Here is a 17,637-nt window from a genome sequence, read left to right on the forward strand (position 1 = left end):
GGAGCTACAGAACTTTTCTATTCAGTCGTACAAATGCAGACAAGCTATTCAAGTATGTTTTTGGCAGTGGTGAAATGGCCCCTGGAGAAGTGGGTATACTCTCAATTTTTACCCTTTTTTTTTTTTTTTTTTGAAGTAGACCAGAAAATGCCATTTTAGAAACAGTGACATGTCAGACTACTCTATTTAGTTTACCCAAAAATCCACCACTAGTATTTGCTCATTTTTATAAAATTATCAAGACTTTATCAGGAGCAGTTTGTAGGTTTTACTGGTCACACAAGCAGCTGCATGAATGTATATGTATCAAGGTTGTTATTGTTAACGAGAGCTAACGAAATGATGAAAACTAGAATTGAAGAAACATTTTCGTTAACTGAAATAAATAAAAACTATAATTAAAAGAAAGAACGATAACTAACTGAAACTGTATTGTGTGCTTACAAAACTAACTAAAACAGATAAAAATTATGGATAAAATTCCCTTCGTTTTCATCTTTGTCAATGTTGGATTGAATTGAAATGGATTTATTTCATTTGAGCAATTGTAGCTAGCGGCACCATACGGCACTTTACGGTCCGTCACTTCTCGTCACTTGTTGTTTAGAGTCGTCTTCTCGTTCCCACTCTACCTGGAAACATGGAGACTAAAGTTGGGAGAAAGCAGCAGAGTCCTGTCTGGGATTTATTTGAATACGACGGTGAAGAAGAGAAAAGATATGAAGAAACCAAAACTAATACTGGAACTAAAGTAAAACTAAGCATTTAGAAGAAAACAAAAAACAAATAAAAACTAGCAAACCTGCACTAAAAACTAATTAAAACTACCTGAATTAGAGAGAAAAAAAAAGTCAAAACTAGCTAAAACTAAACTGTAATGAAAAATCCAAAACTATTATAACTTTGATATGTATTCAACATGTGGCAAGCATAGGATAACGTTAGCCTTTCATAACGTTAGCCTACTCACACAGTTGAACTACTGGTGACAACATCTCTTCTCTAAATGTGCAGTCATATGTCCAGTAGTTTAAAACAGTGACTCATTCTGAAACCACCTTAAAACTTACCTCAGAATTATGTATTCCATGAAAGTAGGTTCTCTCCATATGTGCCACTCTTTTGAAAGACATTTATTCTGCCTTTTTTGTTCGCAATTCCAATAATCGAGTATCTTTCAACGAGACATGCAGTGACCTGTCAATCAACTGGGGTAGCACTGGTTCCAGAGGTGTCCAATCAGGTTCCAGAGGTGGCCAGCGCTAGTTAGCAATATTTTCCTCGGCATGACCCGCCCTACTCTGCCTCTGATTGGCTCATCAGTCCTCATGCCTAAAGTTAACCAATCTAATCAGTTAAAGTACCAAGTTTTAGCCAATGAGAGGCAGAGTAGGGCAGGTTATGGCTTCACCATTCGAGAGCGAAAAAAATGGGCAAATTGGCTGAGATACTACTGAATGGTGCACATCAGGGGGATTTAGAAATGGCTAATTAATTATTTTTAAAGTTATCATTGCAGAAAGTCTCATTGTAATTTTTTGGGGACATACGATATGTCCCCAAAAAATTACAATCGGACTTTCAGCAATGATAACTTTAAAAATAGTGAATCAATCAAAATGCAATTTGAGGGCATGAAACTATAACTTATTACCTACAGGGTGGGGAAGCAAAATTTACAATGAACATTTAGTTGTTTTTTCTCAGCAGGCACTACGTCAATTGTTTTGAAACCAAACATATATTGATGTCATAATCATACCTAACACTATTATCCATACCTTTTCAGAAACTTTTGCCCATATGAGTAATCAGGAAAGCAAACGTCAAAGAGTGTGTGATTTGCTGAATGCACTCGTCACACCAAAGGAGATTTCAAAAATAGTTGGAGTGTCCATAAAGACTGTTTATAATGGAAAGAAGAGAATGACTATGAGCAAAACTATTACGAGAAAGTCTGGAAGATACTATTAAAGAAGAATGGGAGAAGTTGTCACCCCAATATTTGAGGAACACTTGCGCAACTTTCAGGAAGTGTGTGAAGGCAGTTATTGAGAAAGAAGGAGGACACATAGAATAAAAACATTTTCTATTATGTAAATTTTCTTGTGGCAAATAAATTCTCATGACTTTCAATAAACTAACTGGTCATACACTGTCTTTCAATCCCTGCCTCAAAATATTGTAAATTTTGCTTCCCCACCATGTATATCTTGCAGAAAATCCCATTTAATTTACTTCAGTGGTCACCGAGAAATAGGGATCTTTGTAAAGCATGTCAGAAGTTCCTTCCCTCCAAGTTTTGTAAGGAGACGCGTTGTCCATTGTGTTCATGCCGTACAAATATGAAGTTGTTCATTGTGTTCTCGCACAAAAATATTTCTTTTGAAAAAGCGACCGCTTGTTTTTTTTCATTTTCAACTAACGAAATGAATAATGAATTACATCAAAAAGGAAGCAGATTTCAGAGTTTTGCAAATGTTTGTAAGGTGCGACAATGAACGATTAAAGAAAGACAAATTATTATTAACACAATGAATGTTCTGAGCAGGAGTTAGTTGCTGACCAACCATACTGAATTTGTAGTTGGAGAATTGGATCGGTACGAACCAAAGTGAAATGCTTGTTGACAGATGTTAGCTTCTTAGGGAGCAAATGCAAAATGGTAATTGAGAGATCAATGCATCTTTCAGCAACAAAACCTCACTAGAGTACACACCACTGATATAATGTTATGCACAGAATTTGAATTCATTTGTTAGTTGCTTTGTCAGTTTTGAGCAAAATATTTTCATTCATATAGATGCAAGAAACGAACCCATGACATGCTTTACAAAGATCCACGTTTCTCAGTGACCATTGAACCAAATTAAATGGGGTTTTCTGCAAGATGTAGGTACCAAGTTATCGTTTCATACCCTGAAATAGCATTTAGATTGTTTAATTATTTTGAAAGTTATCAATGCGGAAAGTCCAATTGTAATTTTTTTTTGGGACATACAAGGTCAAGGTTATTTTATTTATATGCGTAGGTAGATTTGTTTTGCAGTCTAGGTGATTGCCTTGGCATTACAACAACACTTACATTAACCCTTTCATGCATGAATTATGAGAACCTTAATCAAAATTTTTTCCTGAGTGTTTTTATTCCTCTTTAGGCATGAAAAAAACAATGCGATTGAAAATTTTCTTCTGGAAAAAAAAAAAAAAAAGATAAATAAATAAAATAAAAATAATTTTAAAAATGTAAAAAATACATTAAAAAAAAAATAATGAAAACAATTTCTTATGAACCTATTTTTCATAAAGTGGCAAGAATGTGCACTCAGCTGGACACCCCACGTTTAATTTTTGATGCACAGAAACATGTATTTACTGATAAATTGTATGAAAACTATGGGGACGATTTGTGATTCTGGGGGTTTATGCTCAGAAGAGATCTACATAATGTTACCAATTCATGTCAGAAAAGATATGGAGTGTCTTAAAACTTTAGTAAAGATATGTCTAAAAAAACAAACAAAAAAACAACGAAAAGAACAACAAAAATCCATGAATATACAAGAGAACAGCTGTAGAATAACTGTCCACTGGAGTGACCACTGTGCATGAAAGGGTTAAACATGCAAGACAGGCACTTGATCACACTTACAGACAGGACAAAACAAAAAGTGCTCAGTGTTCCACCATTCATCGGTATAGCAGCATGGATCAGTAAATAAAATAGGTAAGATCAAATAAATAAAAACAAGATGCAATAAAACACATTGAAAACCAGAAAAGATAAAAAAACAATAAAAACAATCCGGGATAAAAACCCGAGTAAGAACATACAATTTAAAAAAAAAGCATGAGTTAGTACATGAAGAAACATTTTAATGGTTTTTCTGTGTTTTTTGTTTTTTTTTTTTTAAAGTTGGATTTGGAGTGGAGTTGGCTCGTGTGCAAACAGGTTGTTTTCATTTCTAAAAGGTCGTCGGGTTGTTATGTCTTCGCAGTTCGGTCAAGGGAACGCTCCAGACGTCAACCATCCATCAGACAGTTTATAGTGCACAGTCACTCCAGCTGGGATCCATCACACACAGACATCCAGGCTGATGCTGTTTAGGTTAACCATCTCCAGCACTGAGGATTGTTTTGAGTTATACAATGCTACCCAGGCTTAACACACATACACACACACACACACACACACACACACACAAACACACAATGAAGACACTCATAAGGTTGGCATGCGTACAGGAACCATGACTACGAGAGTGAATTGGTTCAGTGTGAGTTTATTTGATTCAGTTCATTTCCTTAAGGTTTTATGATGCTCACACACACACACACGCACACGCACACGCACACGCACGCACACGCACACGTACACGCACACACACACACACACACACTGGTCTCCATGTGTTTAGGGGATCTTATTGACTTACATTCATTTCCTGAACTTGATTATTTCCCCATGAGGGAGTTGAAACCGCGCAAGTAACAAAGTAAAGGCTCCATCTCCATCACAGCCTGGATAAAACAAGTGGCACAACTACAGCCAAACTCACACACTTTTATTTTTTTTTACTACTGTTTTTAAGATCCAAGCCTAGATTTTCTTTTGGAGACAGAAAACCATAAATCAGATGGAAAGATGGACTAAGTAAAAATGCAAAACAGTTGCAGGAGCTGCCGTGTTACTTGTGTGATAGAGTTTATAGTCAAAGTCTGTACAATACACATGTGCACTGCAAAAGTCTAAATCTTACCAAGTGTATTTTTCTCATTTCTAGTCCAAATATCTCATCACACTGAAAATAAGACATAATTGCATAAAGAAGAACTTTTCAGTGACATGTAAGAACTTATTTTTAGACAACAGATCTGGCAAATCTTATTTCAAGAAATCTTACCAAGATAATTTTCACTTGTTCCATTGGCAGATTTTTTTTTTTTTGCTTGATTCAAGATTTTTTGCTTAATTCAAGATTTTTTTGACTTAAGATTTTTTGGAATAAGATTTTCAAGATGTCCAAAAATAAGTTCTTTGTATCTCACTGAAAATTTACTTTTTAGGTGATTATGTCTTACTTTAAGTGTAAGATATTTTGATTAGAAATGAGAAAAATGTACACTTGGTAAGATTTAAATTTTTGCAATGTGAGGATAAGATCATTTTCACTTGTTCCATAGGTAGAAAAAAAAAATAAATCTTGAATTATGCAAAAAAAAAAAAAACTTGAATTAGGCAAAGAAAATCTTGAATTTAGCCTAAAAAAAAAAATCTGCCAATGGAACAAGTGAAAATTATCTCGGTAAGATTTCTTGAAATAAGATTTTCCATATCTATTGTCTAAAAACAAGTCCTTATATGTCACTGGAAAGTTCCTCTTTAGGTGATTGTCTTATTTTAAGTGTGATGAGATATTTGGACTAGAAATGAGAAAAATACACTTGGTAAGATTTAGATTTTTGCAATGCGAGGACGTGGGACTACATGTTCTCTCCTCACACACATTTCTGGCATCTCTTTTTCACTGATTGCTCATTCCAGCGGTCAACCAGATGTTTTTATAGCACCGAAATTCTGATTACAAGTAAAGTATATCAGAAAATGATAACTTTTACACAAAGTGGCCCCATGAAATTTACTCAAAAAGACAGAAATAACCTTTGGGGAAAATTTAATGGATGCATTTCTTTTTTTGTTTTGATCAATTTTATTCTTACTTACAACATCACAACAACAACAAGAAACAAGTCACCAGAAATAACAAATTGAAACAATAAACAAAAACCCTGGATGCATTTCTTCGCTCCATTATATCATGATATCAGAACTATTACGTTTGAGAAAATTCAGTGTAAAAAGCCTGTTTGTTTTGGATGCCTGATAGGGACATGTTGAGTTGGTTATTTGAAAATAGAATTTATGGTTTAACAAGATTTTGGGGGAAGGCACGGAAACTCAGACAAAGAACTCGGTATCCTGAACCAAAATGACCTTGTTTTTTGATGTAATTGTTATTGGGATGAGTTTATGCTTTATATGTGGGTCATCTTCCTGTTCTGATGTCAGTAGGGTCTTATAAGCCTATGGGCGGGGCATCTAAATGTATGACACTTTAATAAAACATTCATTCATTCATTCATTCTTTAGATTGCCCACAGTAAGGATGGACGATACTGGGAATTTTGGTATTGCTCCAATACTAAGTAAATACAGGGCTCGTATCTCAGATTTCAATACGATACCGATACTTTTTACTTGAACTGTCACGATCATTGAATAGTTTCGTGATCTTGCCTTTGGATAGTTGATTATGATTATGATAAAACAACTGGACAAAGAGGCATGGAGAGAAGGTGCGCTCGCACAAACTCTGTAAGAAAATCTGAGTAATTTACTGGACGTATAGAAGAGAAACGGCAGCAAAAGTATCGATCTCATCACGCTAGTGTAGAGGGTATGCATGTGACGTCACCGCTAGCACAAGTCACCACGGTTCCGCCCACTGAGTGGCAGAAAGAGGGAGACGAGTAGCGGCTTTGGCTTGAATACTGCGAAAACTTTAGGACAATCTAAAAAATGAGGAAGAGCTGTTGTGCCATTGATTGCACAAATAGGTTTTAAAAGCCCTCGGAGCTATTATTTTAGCGGCGACCTAAAGCCAAAGACAGAAGAAGCAGATGGATCGCTGCAATTTGTAGAAATAACTGGAATCCAGGCAACGAAACCTGGATTTGTGGTTGCCATTTCGTGTCAGGTAACATTAATTTATGCTGTGTTCTTGCGTAAAATCATACCTTAAATTACATATAGTTTTGGCTAATGTTACTTTTTAGTAAAGCTCTTAATGTTAGCATCTGTCATTTAGTTCTATATTTCAGAACTGAAACGTTTTTGTCTTCAGTTGTGTGATTCTGAACCTTGCGTTCTACATAATTTGTAAACTAGCTTAAACTGAGGCTAACCTAGTTTTCCAAATAAGGGGGTACTCTAGCACAAAGCTGTTGTATCTGTGTTGGATCCAGTATTTGATGTGAACTCCCCTTAAATCTCCACAGTACCAGTAGATCATCCACTCACTTGGGTCAATACAAAGGGTTCAACTCCAGTAAATCAGTAGTGAACTGTGAGCACTACTGCTGGGCCTTTACCGCGGAAATCACCGCCAAGAAAATACGTCTGCACTGACAGAAAACCTCCAAAACAATAGTATGTTGAATTAAAGCACTCACCAGCTGTAATCCTCTAATTAATGATGACGAGGATGTCAACAACTCTGTGTCTTTTGTATGCTTTCAGCCTTTGCATTGGGGATTTTCCCAGCGTTGAAATCAGGTTCATATAAATGTCAGGATAGGTGATTTCTGTCCACATATCAATGTTCGTAGACCACTTGTTGTTTGGTAGCTTGTATGGATCCATGTCCAGTCCAGTTGTCTTTAATTTCATGTTATATCCCACATTTTTCCCGGTCTCGCTGTAGTTACTGCTATGCTCTGCCATGTTGAGCCGGTTTGTTTTTGCCGCTCAGTCTGACTTAGAGGGGCGTGGCCCAGGGGGAAGTGACGTATTTGCATTCCCTCTATTGATCCGATACGATACTCACCTTGGGTATTGATACCATCGATATTTAGATTGATACGCCCAACCCTAGTCCAAAGTCAAATTCCCTAATATGAGTCAAGATTTACGACTAATACTGCAGAGAGCCACCAGGGGGAGCTTAAGATCTGCATTCATTCTTGTTATGTTATGTTATGTTATGTTATGTTATGTTATGTTATGTTATGCTATTGTTATGACTTTCCAGTTAACATTACATATCAGCTGGTTGCTAAATGTTGATGTTTTTGTCAGGGAAAAAATGTTTTATTCAATAAACAGAAGCTATAAAGTCTGATTCAGTGATGTAGGTGTGACTCAAACCCCACAAGCACTTAGACAGCCCAAAAGAAAACACATCTAGACATCTTCTATTATTCCTAAAATTGTATTAATTAACTAATTAACTAAGCTCTAAATGGAAAACCTTACTTAAAGATCCAAATGAAGGAATGAAACTGAAATGACTTCTGGGGAAAAATGGCTGTATTTTATTAATGTGTTTTTATATTATGTTTACTATTCTTTAGTATTTTGTGTTTGTTTGTTTGTTTGTGTATTTATATGAAGGTAATGGAAGTCATTTGGAGTTGGCATCTAGTGGCTGTCGGTGGTATGACATTCAAAGACCCTGCATTGACTTCAATTTCAAGCCTCAGTTGTTGCACTGTGAGCCCTAAAATGTAAGTAATACTTAGACACACACACACACACACACACACACACACACACACACACACACACACACACACACACTTTTATCAGCGGATGTTGCATTTGGAATTTTTACAGCTTAATTCTCCTCTGACAAGATGTTTGCAAAATGTGATTAAAAAACTAAATACATTGAAATGAAATGAATCAAACTATCATCTTACTTCAACTTACTGCCTCAGCTAAATCCAAAACTACACATTTAATATGAAACCTTCAACCCTACATATCCATAATCCTTTAAACCTTTGCTCTACAACAAAATAAAAACTTAAGGAAAAGTGTAAAGGGATGCACTGATGAGGAGAGTGACCACACTACCAAACAGTTGGACCTGGAAGTGCACAGAGGCTCTTGCGACACCTGCTGGCCAGAAGCAGCTGTCTTACATTGTTCATCTATGTCTGTCTTGTAATAGGCTTTGCACTCAAGTGTACTGGGAGATGGTTGTGAGGAAATGTGCTCCGTACGCCAGATGTTCATGCGGAGAAGTGCAAATTGAATACATGGGAGAACCATCAAATGAAGATACAGCCTACATTAGAACAGAGCTGATTGAATATGTGAGTTGGAAAACTGAAAGAGTAATCAGTTGTTCTTACAGAAAGGCAGACGGGGTTTACAGTGACTGATATCTTTATGTTTAGTCATTTGATTAGTTAATTCATTAATAACACATGGTCATTTCGTGCGTAATAGCGCAGCAGGAGCGCGTAAAGACGCACGGGCAACGTGTAATGAATGACAGCTCCCAGTCCTGCAGAAGCATGCACTTAGTTAATAATGACCTGATTAAGTTCATGGGGTCTTTAAATGAAGTGCTGCTGTCTTATTTGAAGCACAGGAGGATCATTGTATTCCCCCCCCCCCCATGAGGCAGCTCCATGTGAGAGATCCACAGCCTGTCAGCGTGCGTACTGACCATGTATGTGTGTGTGTGTGTGTGTGTGTGTGTGTGTGTGTGTGTGTACTAGTGGTGGTGGTGGTGGGGCTCTTATTAAAGTGCGAAGCTCCAGTGTGGACCTTCCCTCGCCTCAAGTCAAGGAGAGGGCTTCGTGCACCCGCGCTCGGTTATTTGTCGGCCCCCCCCGCTGCTCCTTCCACACTCACTCACTCACTCTCTCTCTTTCACACACACACATACACACACACACACACTCAGCAGTAGCTCCTCTTCTCTTCTCTCCTCTCCACCGTGGTGCGCTCCTCACTCCAGGATGGATCCGTCTCCTTCCCCTCACCTTTCCCACTGACTGCGCTCAGAGTTGGAAACAAGGAACCGGACGTAATCTTCGTGTCCGTTTCTTCCACTTGGCTTTTTCTTTTCTTATTATCATCACTATTATTATTATTATTATTATTCCCGACTGAACTGCAACTGTGGTAAAGTCCGGCTGCAGAGATGGGATTGTATCTGCATCTGCTGCTCTTGCAGTACTATTTCGTCTCCAGTTTTGTGTGCAACGCCGTGGCGTTCGTGGAGGAGCCCTCCGGTGGCAGGTCGGACGGGTACTGCGGGAGGATCCTCCGGGCGCAGACCCAGGGGACCCGGAGGGATGGGCACCATGAGTTCAGACTCAGGGTGGAGGGGGACCCCGAGACTTACCAACCCGGCAGCACCTACAGAGGTAAGGGTCCGAGTTGGCCAAACAGCGCGTCAAGCTCCGGCAAATTCCACAAAAGTGCATTTTAACCCTTTCATGCATGAATTATGAGAACCTTAGTCAATTTTTTTTCTAGAGTGATTTTATTCCTCTTTAGGCATAAAAAAAACAATGCAATTGAAATTTTTTGATGAACCTATTTTTCATGGAGTTCCAAAAATGTCCACTCAGCTGGACAGCATGCGTTTAATTTTTGAAGCAAAGAAACATTTATTTAAAACCTGATTGATTGATGGATGTATTTATTTCGAATATGAATGTCAAAACAGAAGAAAAGAAATAAACAAAACACTTAAACATAAGACATATAATACATATTCGAAAAGGAGTGAGAAGAAGTCCAACTTATAAACTCCCACCCTTTCTCCTTATATATATTTAACCCTTTCATGCATATTGGTCACTACAGTGGACAGTTCTTCTCCAGCTGTTCTCTTGTATATTCATGGGTTTAGTTGTTTTGGTTCCATATCAGCCAACACAGTGGACACTTATGCACCATCCAATACACTGACATTCAGACCATTACTGTAACTTTGCTGTTATTGATAAACCTGATCTGCAGTAACATGTTTAAGTGCAAATCAGTTGTTAAATGTTATTAGACTGCAATTAACAGTTTTCTTAAACAAAAAGTTTGGGCTTTTTTTTTGCATATTGTCTTCATGAAGTGAGTAATAACTACTGTTAAAGTATGCTAAAATGTGAGAAAACATCAGATTAGCTGCATTAAAAATGTTTTTATTTCCTAGTTTTCACACAGTATATCACTTTCTGATGATGGGTTTTAAATACATGTTTCTTTGCTTCAAAAATTAAACGCATGGTGGCCAGTTGAGTGGACATTTTTGTAACTCCATGAGAAATAGGTTCATAAAAAAATTTCAATGTCATTGGTTCTTTAATGTCTAAAGAGGAATAAAAACACTCAGGAAAAAATCTCGACTAGCGTTCTCATAATTCATGCATGAAAGGGTTAATAACAATAATAACCCTCCTAGTCTAATCATATCTATACTATATACTGTAATATGACTGATACTTACTATTAAATCATTTTTTTTCTGGTTTTATACTATTACGAACAAATACACTATGATTTACATAAACGCATAATACAATAACACATAACCTATCATTAGAGAGTGATATACTGTATGAAAACTATGAAATAAAACATTTTTAATGCTGCTAATGCCATTTTCTCACATTTTAGTGTTCTTTAATACTAGTTGTTACTCACTTCATGGAGATAATATGCAAAAAAAAAACCTTTTTGTATAAGAAAACTGTTAATTTCAGTCTAATAACAATCAGCAATCGACTTACACTAAAACTTGTTGGTGCAGATCAGGTTTATCAAGAACAGCAAAGTTAGAGTAATGATATGAATTGCAGTGTTTGGGGATGACGCATAAGTGTCCACTATATTGGGTGATATGGAACTAAAACAACAAAACCCATGAATATACAACAGAACAGCTGACCACTATGCATGAAAGGGTTAAGTTGGAAAAAAAGCCACGTGTTCTGCACAACCCACTAATATTTATTTATTTATTTATTTTTATTGTATTTCATCATCAGCTATCGCAAGCATCTCCCATGACCACACACGCATCAACATGTAATGCTACAAGCTGTAGTCATGTGAAAAAATGTCTCAGAAATTCCAACTGTGCAGCACAATTTCTAAAGTCGTCAGCCTCTGCCCGCACTGGCTCCAGCAGGGAGAATTGTGGTTTGATAAGGCTACTTAGTGTTATAATGTCTGACCTATATTCACTTCCTCTCCTCTTCCTGTAAGCTGGACACACACTCACAAACATACACATGCACTTATACACACACATGTTCCGAGATCTGGCTCCAATTAAGCTGACCCCTACATATTTAGAGACTCTCCTGGCCCCTGGATTTGGCCACATAAGAAAAAGAAGAAGAAGAAGAAGAAGAAAAAATCAAAAATGGACAACTCACTGAGATTCTTGATGGGTTGCAAACTGAGTACTAAGCAGATTTCAACTTTAACCATTTCTTTTGAAAATACAACAGTTGCCCTCAAATAAATCCCTGGAGTTGTTCATTAATATTCAAACAAATCCAAAGTGAGCGGAGGATTTTTACTCTAATCAGACCTGGCGTGTTCACACTCAGAAACATGGGCAGAAAATCAAGGGTCACCTTGTTTTTTTTTTTTTTTTTTTTTTTTTAAAGAGTCCCCTCAATTTAGATTATGCTCCGGATCATGCAATTTTTGGGCTGTGACGCCACACACACACACACACACACACACACACACACACACACACACACACACACACATGCACACAGCAATCCAAGGGTAAATTGTAATCAGCTGTCAGAGACCTGTGAAGGACACCACCTGAGGATGAAAAAAGAAAAAAAAAAAAGAAAAGGTCCCTAAGCTTTTAGAGCTGTTAACTTTAGAATCAACTCTAAAAATCAGATATGGAAAAAAAAAAATATTGACATCAGACTTCTCAACGCTGGCAGCAAGTTTTTAAAGATAAATGGATGGGTATGAAAATGCAAGGTTAGGGCACAAAGGGTGAACCGAGCCGAAAAAAAAAAAAAAAAAAAAAAAAAAAAAAAAAAAAATCTCATCTTATTATATAGCTCCTGTCCACACTCCACACACTGAACACCTTCCATGAGATTTATAGGCTGTTTTATTCTAGTGTCAGACTCTAAGCCAGTATTTACAACTCAGTCCTACACATGATGATGATGATGATGATGATGATGCTCACACGAACACTGTTGTCGTATGTGTCTGGTCGTACCAGTGTCATCTGGGGTCATCCTTTGTCATAAGGGGAACATCTGATGCACAGGTGTCAAACATGCGGCCCGGGGACCAAATCCGGCCCGCCAAAGGGTCCAAACTGGCCCGTAGAATGAATTTGTGAAATGCAAAAATTAAAATTACACAGAGGATATTAACAATCAATGGTGTCAAAATCCTTTTAATTCAGGTTCCACATACAGACACATACAGTCCAGTGAGATCTCAATTGGGTCAGACCAGAAAAATACTATCATAATAACCTATAAATAATGGCATCTGCAGATTTTATCTTTGTTTTAGTGTAAACAGTAAAATTACACGAAAAAAAAGAAATTAACTTTTCCAATAACTACCTGATGAATCTAGTATATTTGGAGTATGATTACTCCAAAAGAACACAGTAAAAGTAGTTTATAGTGTTAGTGCTAATAGTATTTGAAGTAATAATACCAAAAATACCAGATTCGTGAAATGCTTTTGGAGGAAAAAGATTTTATTTCATGTTAAATATAGCCTTCAAACCATTTTTGCCAACTTACTTGACTTCCTTTTAATTCTCAGATAAATAGCGTACATGAAAAACACCAGGGGCTGGTTTGACCACAGTCCTCTGCCTGATCTGACTGAACAGACAGTTTAACCCTTTCATGGATTGGGGTCACTACAGTGGACAGCTACAGGGGTTGGACAAAAATAATGGAAACACCTTAAAAAAATCAACAAAATATAATTTAATATGGTGTAGGTCCGCCTTTTGTGGCAATTACAGCCTCAATTCTCCGAGGTATTGATTTATACAACTTGTGAATTGTTTCCAAAGGAATTTTAAGCCATTCTTCAGTTAGAATACCCTCCAACTCTTTTAGAGACGATGGTGGTGGAAATCGACGTCTTAGTTGAATCTCTAAAACTGATCATAAATGCTCAATAATGTTGAGGTCTGGGGACTGTGCCGGCCATACGAGATGCTCAACTTCATTAGAATGTTCCTCACGCCATTCTTTAACAAGTCTAGCTGTATGGATTGGGGCATTATCATCCTGAGGTGAAGGTGTTTCCATTATTTTGTCCAACCCCTGTATGTCTCAATTGGGTCAGACCAGAAAAATACTATCATAATAACCTATAAATAATGACAACTGCAGATTTTATCTTTGTTTTAGTGTAAACAGTAAAATTACATGGAAAAAAAGAAATTAACTTTTCCAATAACTACCTGATGAATCTAGTATATTTGGAGTATGATGAGTACTATATTATATGGAGTATACCAAAAGACCACATTCATGAGGTAGTTATTGGAAAAATTAATTTTATTCATCAATGAATTTAGTCTTTTACACTATTTCAGATGAAAACACTTTTGAAGCCTGGAAGGGATTTTGGAGTATGATTACTCCAAAAGAACACAGTAAAAGTAGTTCATAGTGTTAGTGCTAATAGTATTTGAAGTAGTAATACCAAAAATACCAGATTCGTGAAATGCTTTTGGAGGAAAAAGATTTTATTTCATGTTAAATATAGCCTTCAAACCATTTTTGCCAACTTACTTGACTTCCTTTTAATTCTCAGATAAATAGCGTACATGAAAAACACCAGGGGCTGGTTTGACCACAGTCCTCTGCCTGATCTGACTGAACAGACAGTTTAACCCTTTCATGGATTGGGGTCTCTACAGTGGACAGCTATTTTACAGCTGTTCTGTTGTATATTCATGGGATTTGTTGTTTTAGTTCCATATCAGTCGACACAGCGGACACTTATGCATCGTCCCATATGCTCCAATTCACACCATTACTGTAACTTTGCTGTTCTTGATAAACCTGATCTGCACTAACATGTTTGAGTGTAAAACAATTGCTTGTTATTATTATTATTATACAGTGTTTTTTTTTTGTTTTTTTTTTTACTAAACATATATATATATATTATTTTTTTTTTGCATATTATCTCCATGAAATGAGTAATGAGTAGTATTGGAGTATGTTAAAATGTGAGAAAACAAATTAGAAGCAGTAATTATTATTATTTTTATTTCGTAGTTTTCAAGTGATGTATCAGTAAATATGTGTTTTTTTGCTTCAAAAATCAAATGCATGTGTCTGAAATAAACTAAACTAAACTAAAAAAAACTAAACTAACTAGAAAAGCACTCTGAGAGCGCAGACCTCCACCAAGGCAGATCAGTGCCCCCCCCCGATCACCACCAAAATTTAATCATTTCTTCCTTGTGCCAGTATCAATATTTCCTGAAATTTTCATCCAAATCTGTCCATAAGTTTTTGAAAGATCCGGATCAGTCTTTGCCATTTGATAGAACACCCCATTGTAAATCCCTGAGTCAAATTGCATGAGATTTGCACAATTCCCCCATATTGTGATTTCCACCATAAATATTAGTCCCATATTTATTTTACCTATATTTTAAGATTCCTTGACCATGAAAACATACCATTAGCAACTGGATTCATAATTATTTCCTTATTAGTTCAGTAGTTATTCACGAAAATCACATTTCTCGTAATGGCGGTTTTCTTCTGGATCTAGCTCCTTAAGTATTAAAGCTACATGAAATCCGGTGGCATACTCCCGATGCGGAACTGACTGAGCTACACGACGGCACTTGTCAGAAATTTCTACCTTTAATATTAAAGGCACAGTAGGCCAAAAAGTAAGGGCACCCCCATTTTTTAAATAAATTGAGATAAAATCCGCCTTCTGGACCAGATCCGGATCAGCCTTTGAAATGTGATAGAGGACCCCATTGTCAATTCCTGAGTTAAATTTCATGAGTTTTGGTCAATAATTAAGCGAGATATTGGGAAACAAAAATTTTGGCCCCATTTACCACAATGTTAACGAAAATTTCAAAGTGATCCAGAATCCAGGATTTCTTCCGGATCACCCCCAAAAGTTAATCATTTCTTCCTTATCCCATTTCCAACAAACCCTGAAAATTTCATCAAAATCTGTCCATAACTTTTTGAGTTATGTTGCACACTAACGGACAGACAAACAAACAAACAAACAAACCCTGGCAAAAACATAACCTCCTTGGCGGAGGTAATAAGAAAAACTCAGCCCCAAAGTGTAATTTAACTCATAAAGACCCAAACATCCACCGGTGACCAAAACTATCTACTACTGAAAAAAACATGAAGATGGTTTGGGATGGTGGAAGGTGACTAGATGAGGATGTTGAACTGCATTTTTGAATGTAGACATAACAAGTTTCAGTATCCAGTACATGATGAACCCATAAAGACCCAAACATCCACCAACAACCAGAAATATCTACTGATCTAACAGGTTTAATACCTGTTGATCCACTCACCCTATCAATACATGTAAATAATTGGTGTAAAATACAGTTTGTCATCTTCTCATGGTCATCAGATATGACCCATTTGGACGTTTAGAGGCTCTGTAGTTACCATGGAAACGCCGTCATCTTCTACAACATTGATTCACCAGTAAAACCCATGGAGTTGGATCAATGACAGTGGATGGAAACACTCAGTTTATGTTCAGTTATTGATAGATTTTACTGAAAAAGTCATTTTTTTTCTGTTTCTGATACAATAACCTTCAACTTTAATTTCAGCTTTTATGAACATCTACATCAGGGGTGTCGAACTCATTTTAGTTCAGGGGCCACATTCAGCTAAATTTGGTCTGCAGTGGGCTGAAGCAGTAAAATAATAACATAATAATATATAAATAATGTCAACTTCAAACTTTTCTCTGTTTTAGAGCGAAAAAAAGCAAATTTACATTAGGAAAAGGTTTACATCTACAAACTATCCTTTCAAAAGATGTGAATAACCTGAACAAAGTGAAAAAATAAGTGTAATTTGAACAATATTCTGCCTCAGTTGATCATTTACACATGTATGTTGTAACTTACAGATCACAGTGGATCTACAAACACACAAAACATTTAATAACAGGTGGAATATGTTAAAATTGTACTTACTTCTCTGAAGACATTTCAGATTATTCATATTTGTTCAGGTTATTCACGTTTTTTGCAAAATTATACTTTTAGTGTAAATACATGAAAATATTTACATTTACGAAAAGAAAAATTTGGAATTGTCATTATTTCTATGTTATTATGATAGTATTTTACTGGTCCTGCCCACTTGAGACTGAATTGGTCTGAATGTGGAACCTGAACTAAAAGGATTGTTAATATGTTAGTGTATTTTTTGCATTTCACAAATTCCTCCCAAGGGCCAGAGTGGACCCTTTGGGGGGCCAGATTTGGCCCCTGGGCCGCATGTTTGACACCTGTGATCTACATGATAAGCAAATTAAATAAAGGAAAATGCTTAATTATCACTGGAAAAATCAATATACAGAAGAGAATATTGTAATAAATCTCTTAAGAAATATTAAATGGACAGAAAAATTAATTTGGGAACTGCCACAAAAGTAACACTGGGTCTTCATGGGTTCGACTCCATTCCTCCATTCAACTTTTTTACTGTAACAAAAGCAAATGCAACAGGTATAAAAGTAAAAATAATGTGTTGGAGGCACATTTCAACCAGCAAATACAAGGTTGACTGAGCCTCAAACCATATGCAAAGAACATTCTAACTATAGATAGAATAAAAACAGTCTACTGAAGTGAATTCCCATTATCTGTGCTGCAATAGAAATCAGCTGTAAATGTCAGCGGCAGAGTTGGAAGCATTATGCTGCCGCTGCTCTCATCTGTTGACTCATCTTTTACATTGTGTTCTGCTGGTGTTTGTGACGGGGTTGGTATAGGTTGAACTTAGTCTTGATGTTTTTGGAAGGCATGTAATGCAAAACGTACTATTAAAAAACTAGGA

General features: G+C 36.5%; 1 protein-coding gene across 1 annotated transcript in view; it reads left to right on the forward strand.

The window, feature by feature from the left end:
- The first annotated feature begins 9,719 nt into the window (after positions 1 to 9,719).
- Positions 9,720 to 17,637, forward strand: part of LOC115420609 (spondin-1-like) — a 319,353-nt gene continuing 311,435 nt past the window's right edge. Inside the window, 1 exon segment of the mRNA XM_030135980.1 lies at positions 9,720 to 9,945. Coding sequence (XP_029991840.1) covers positions 9,720 to 9,945 — 226 coding nt within the window.

The sequence above is a fragment of the Sphaeramia orbicularis genome, chromosome 6, assembly GCF_902148855.1.
Source record: "Sphaeramia orbicularis chromosome 6, fSphaOr1.1, whole genome shotgun sequence".
Classification (NCBI taxonomy): domain Eukaryota; kingdom Metazoa; phylum Chordata; class Actinopteri; order Kurtiformes; family Apogonidae; genus Sphaeramia; species Sphaeramia orbicularis.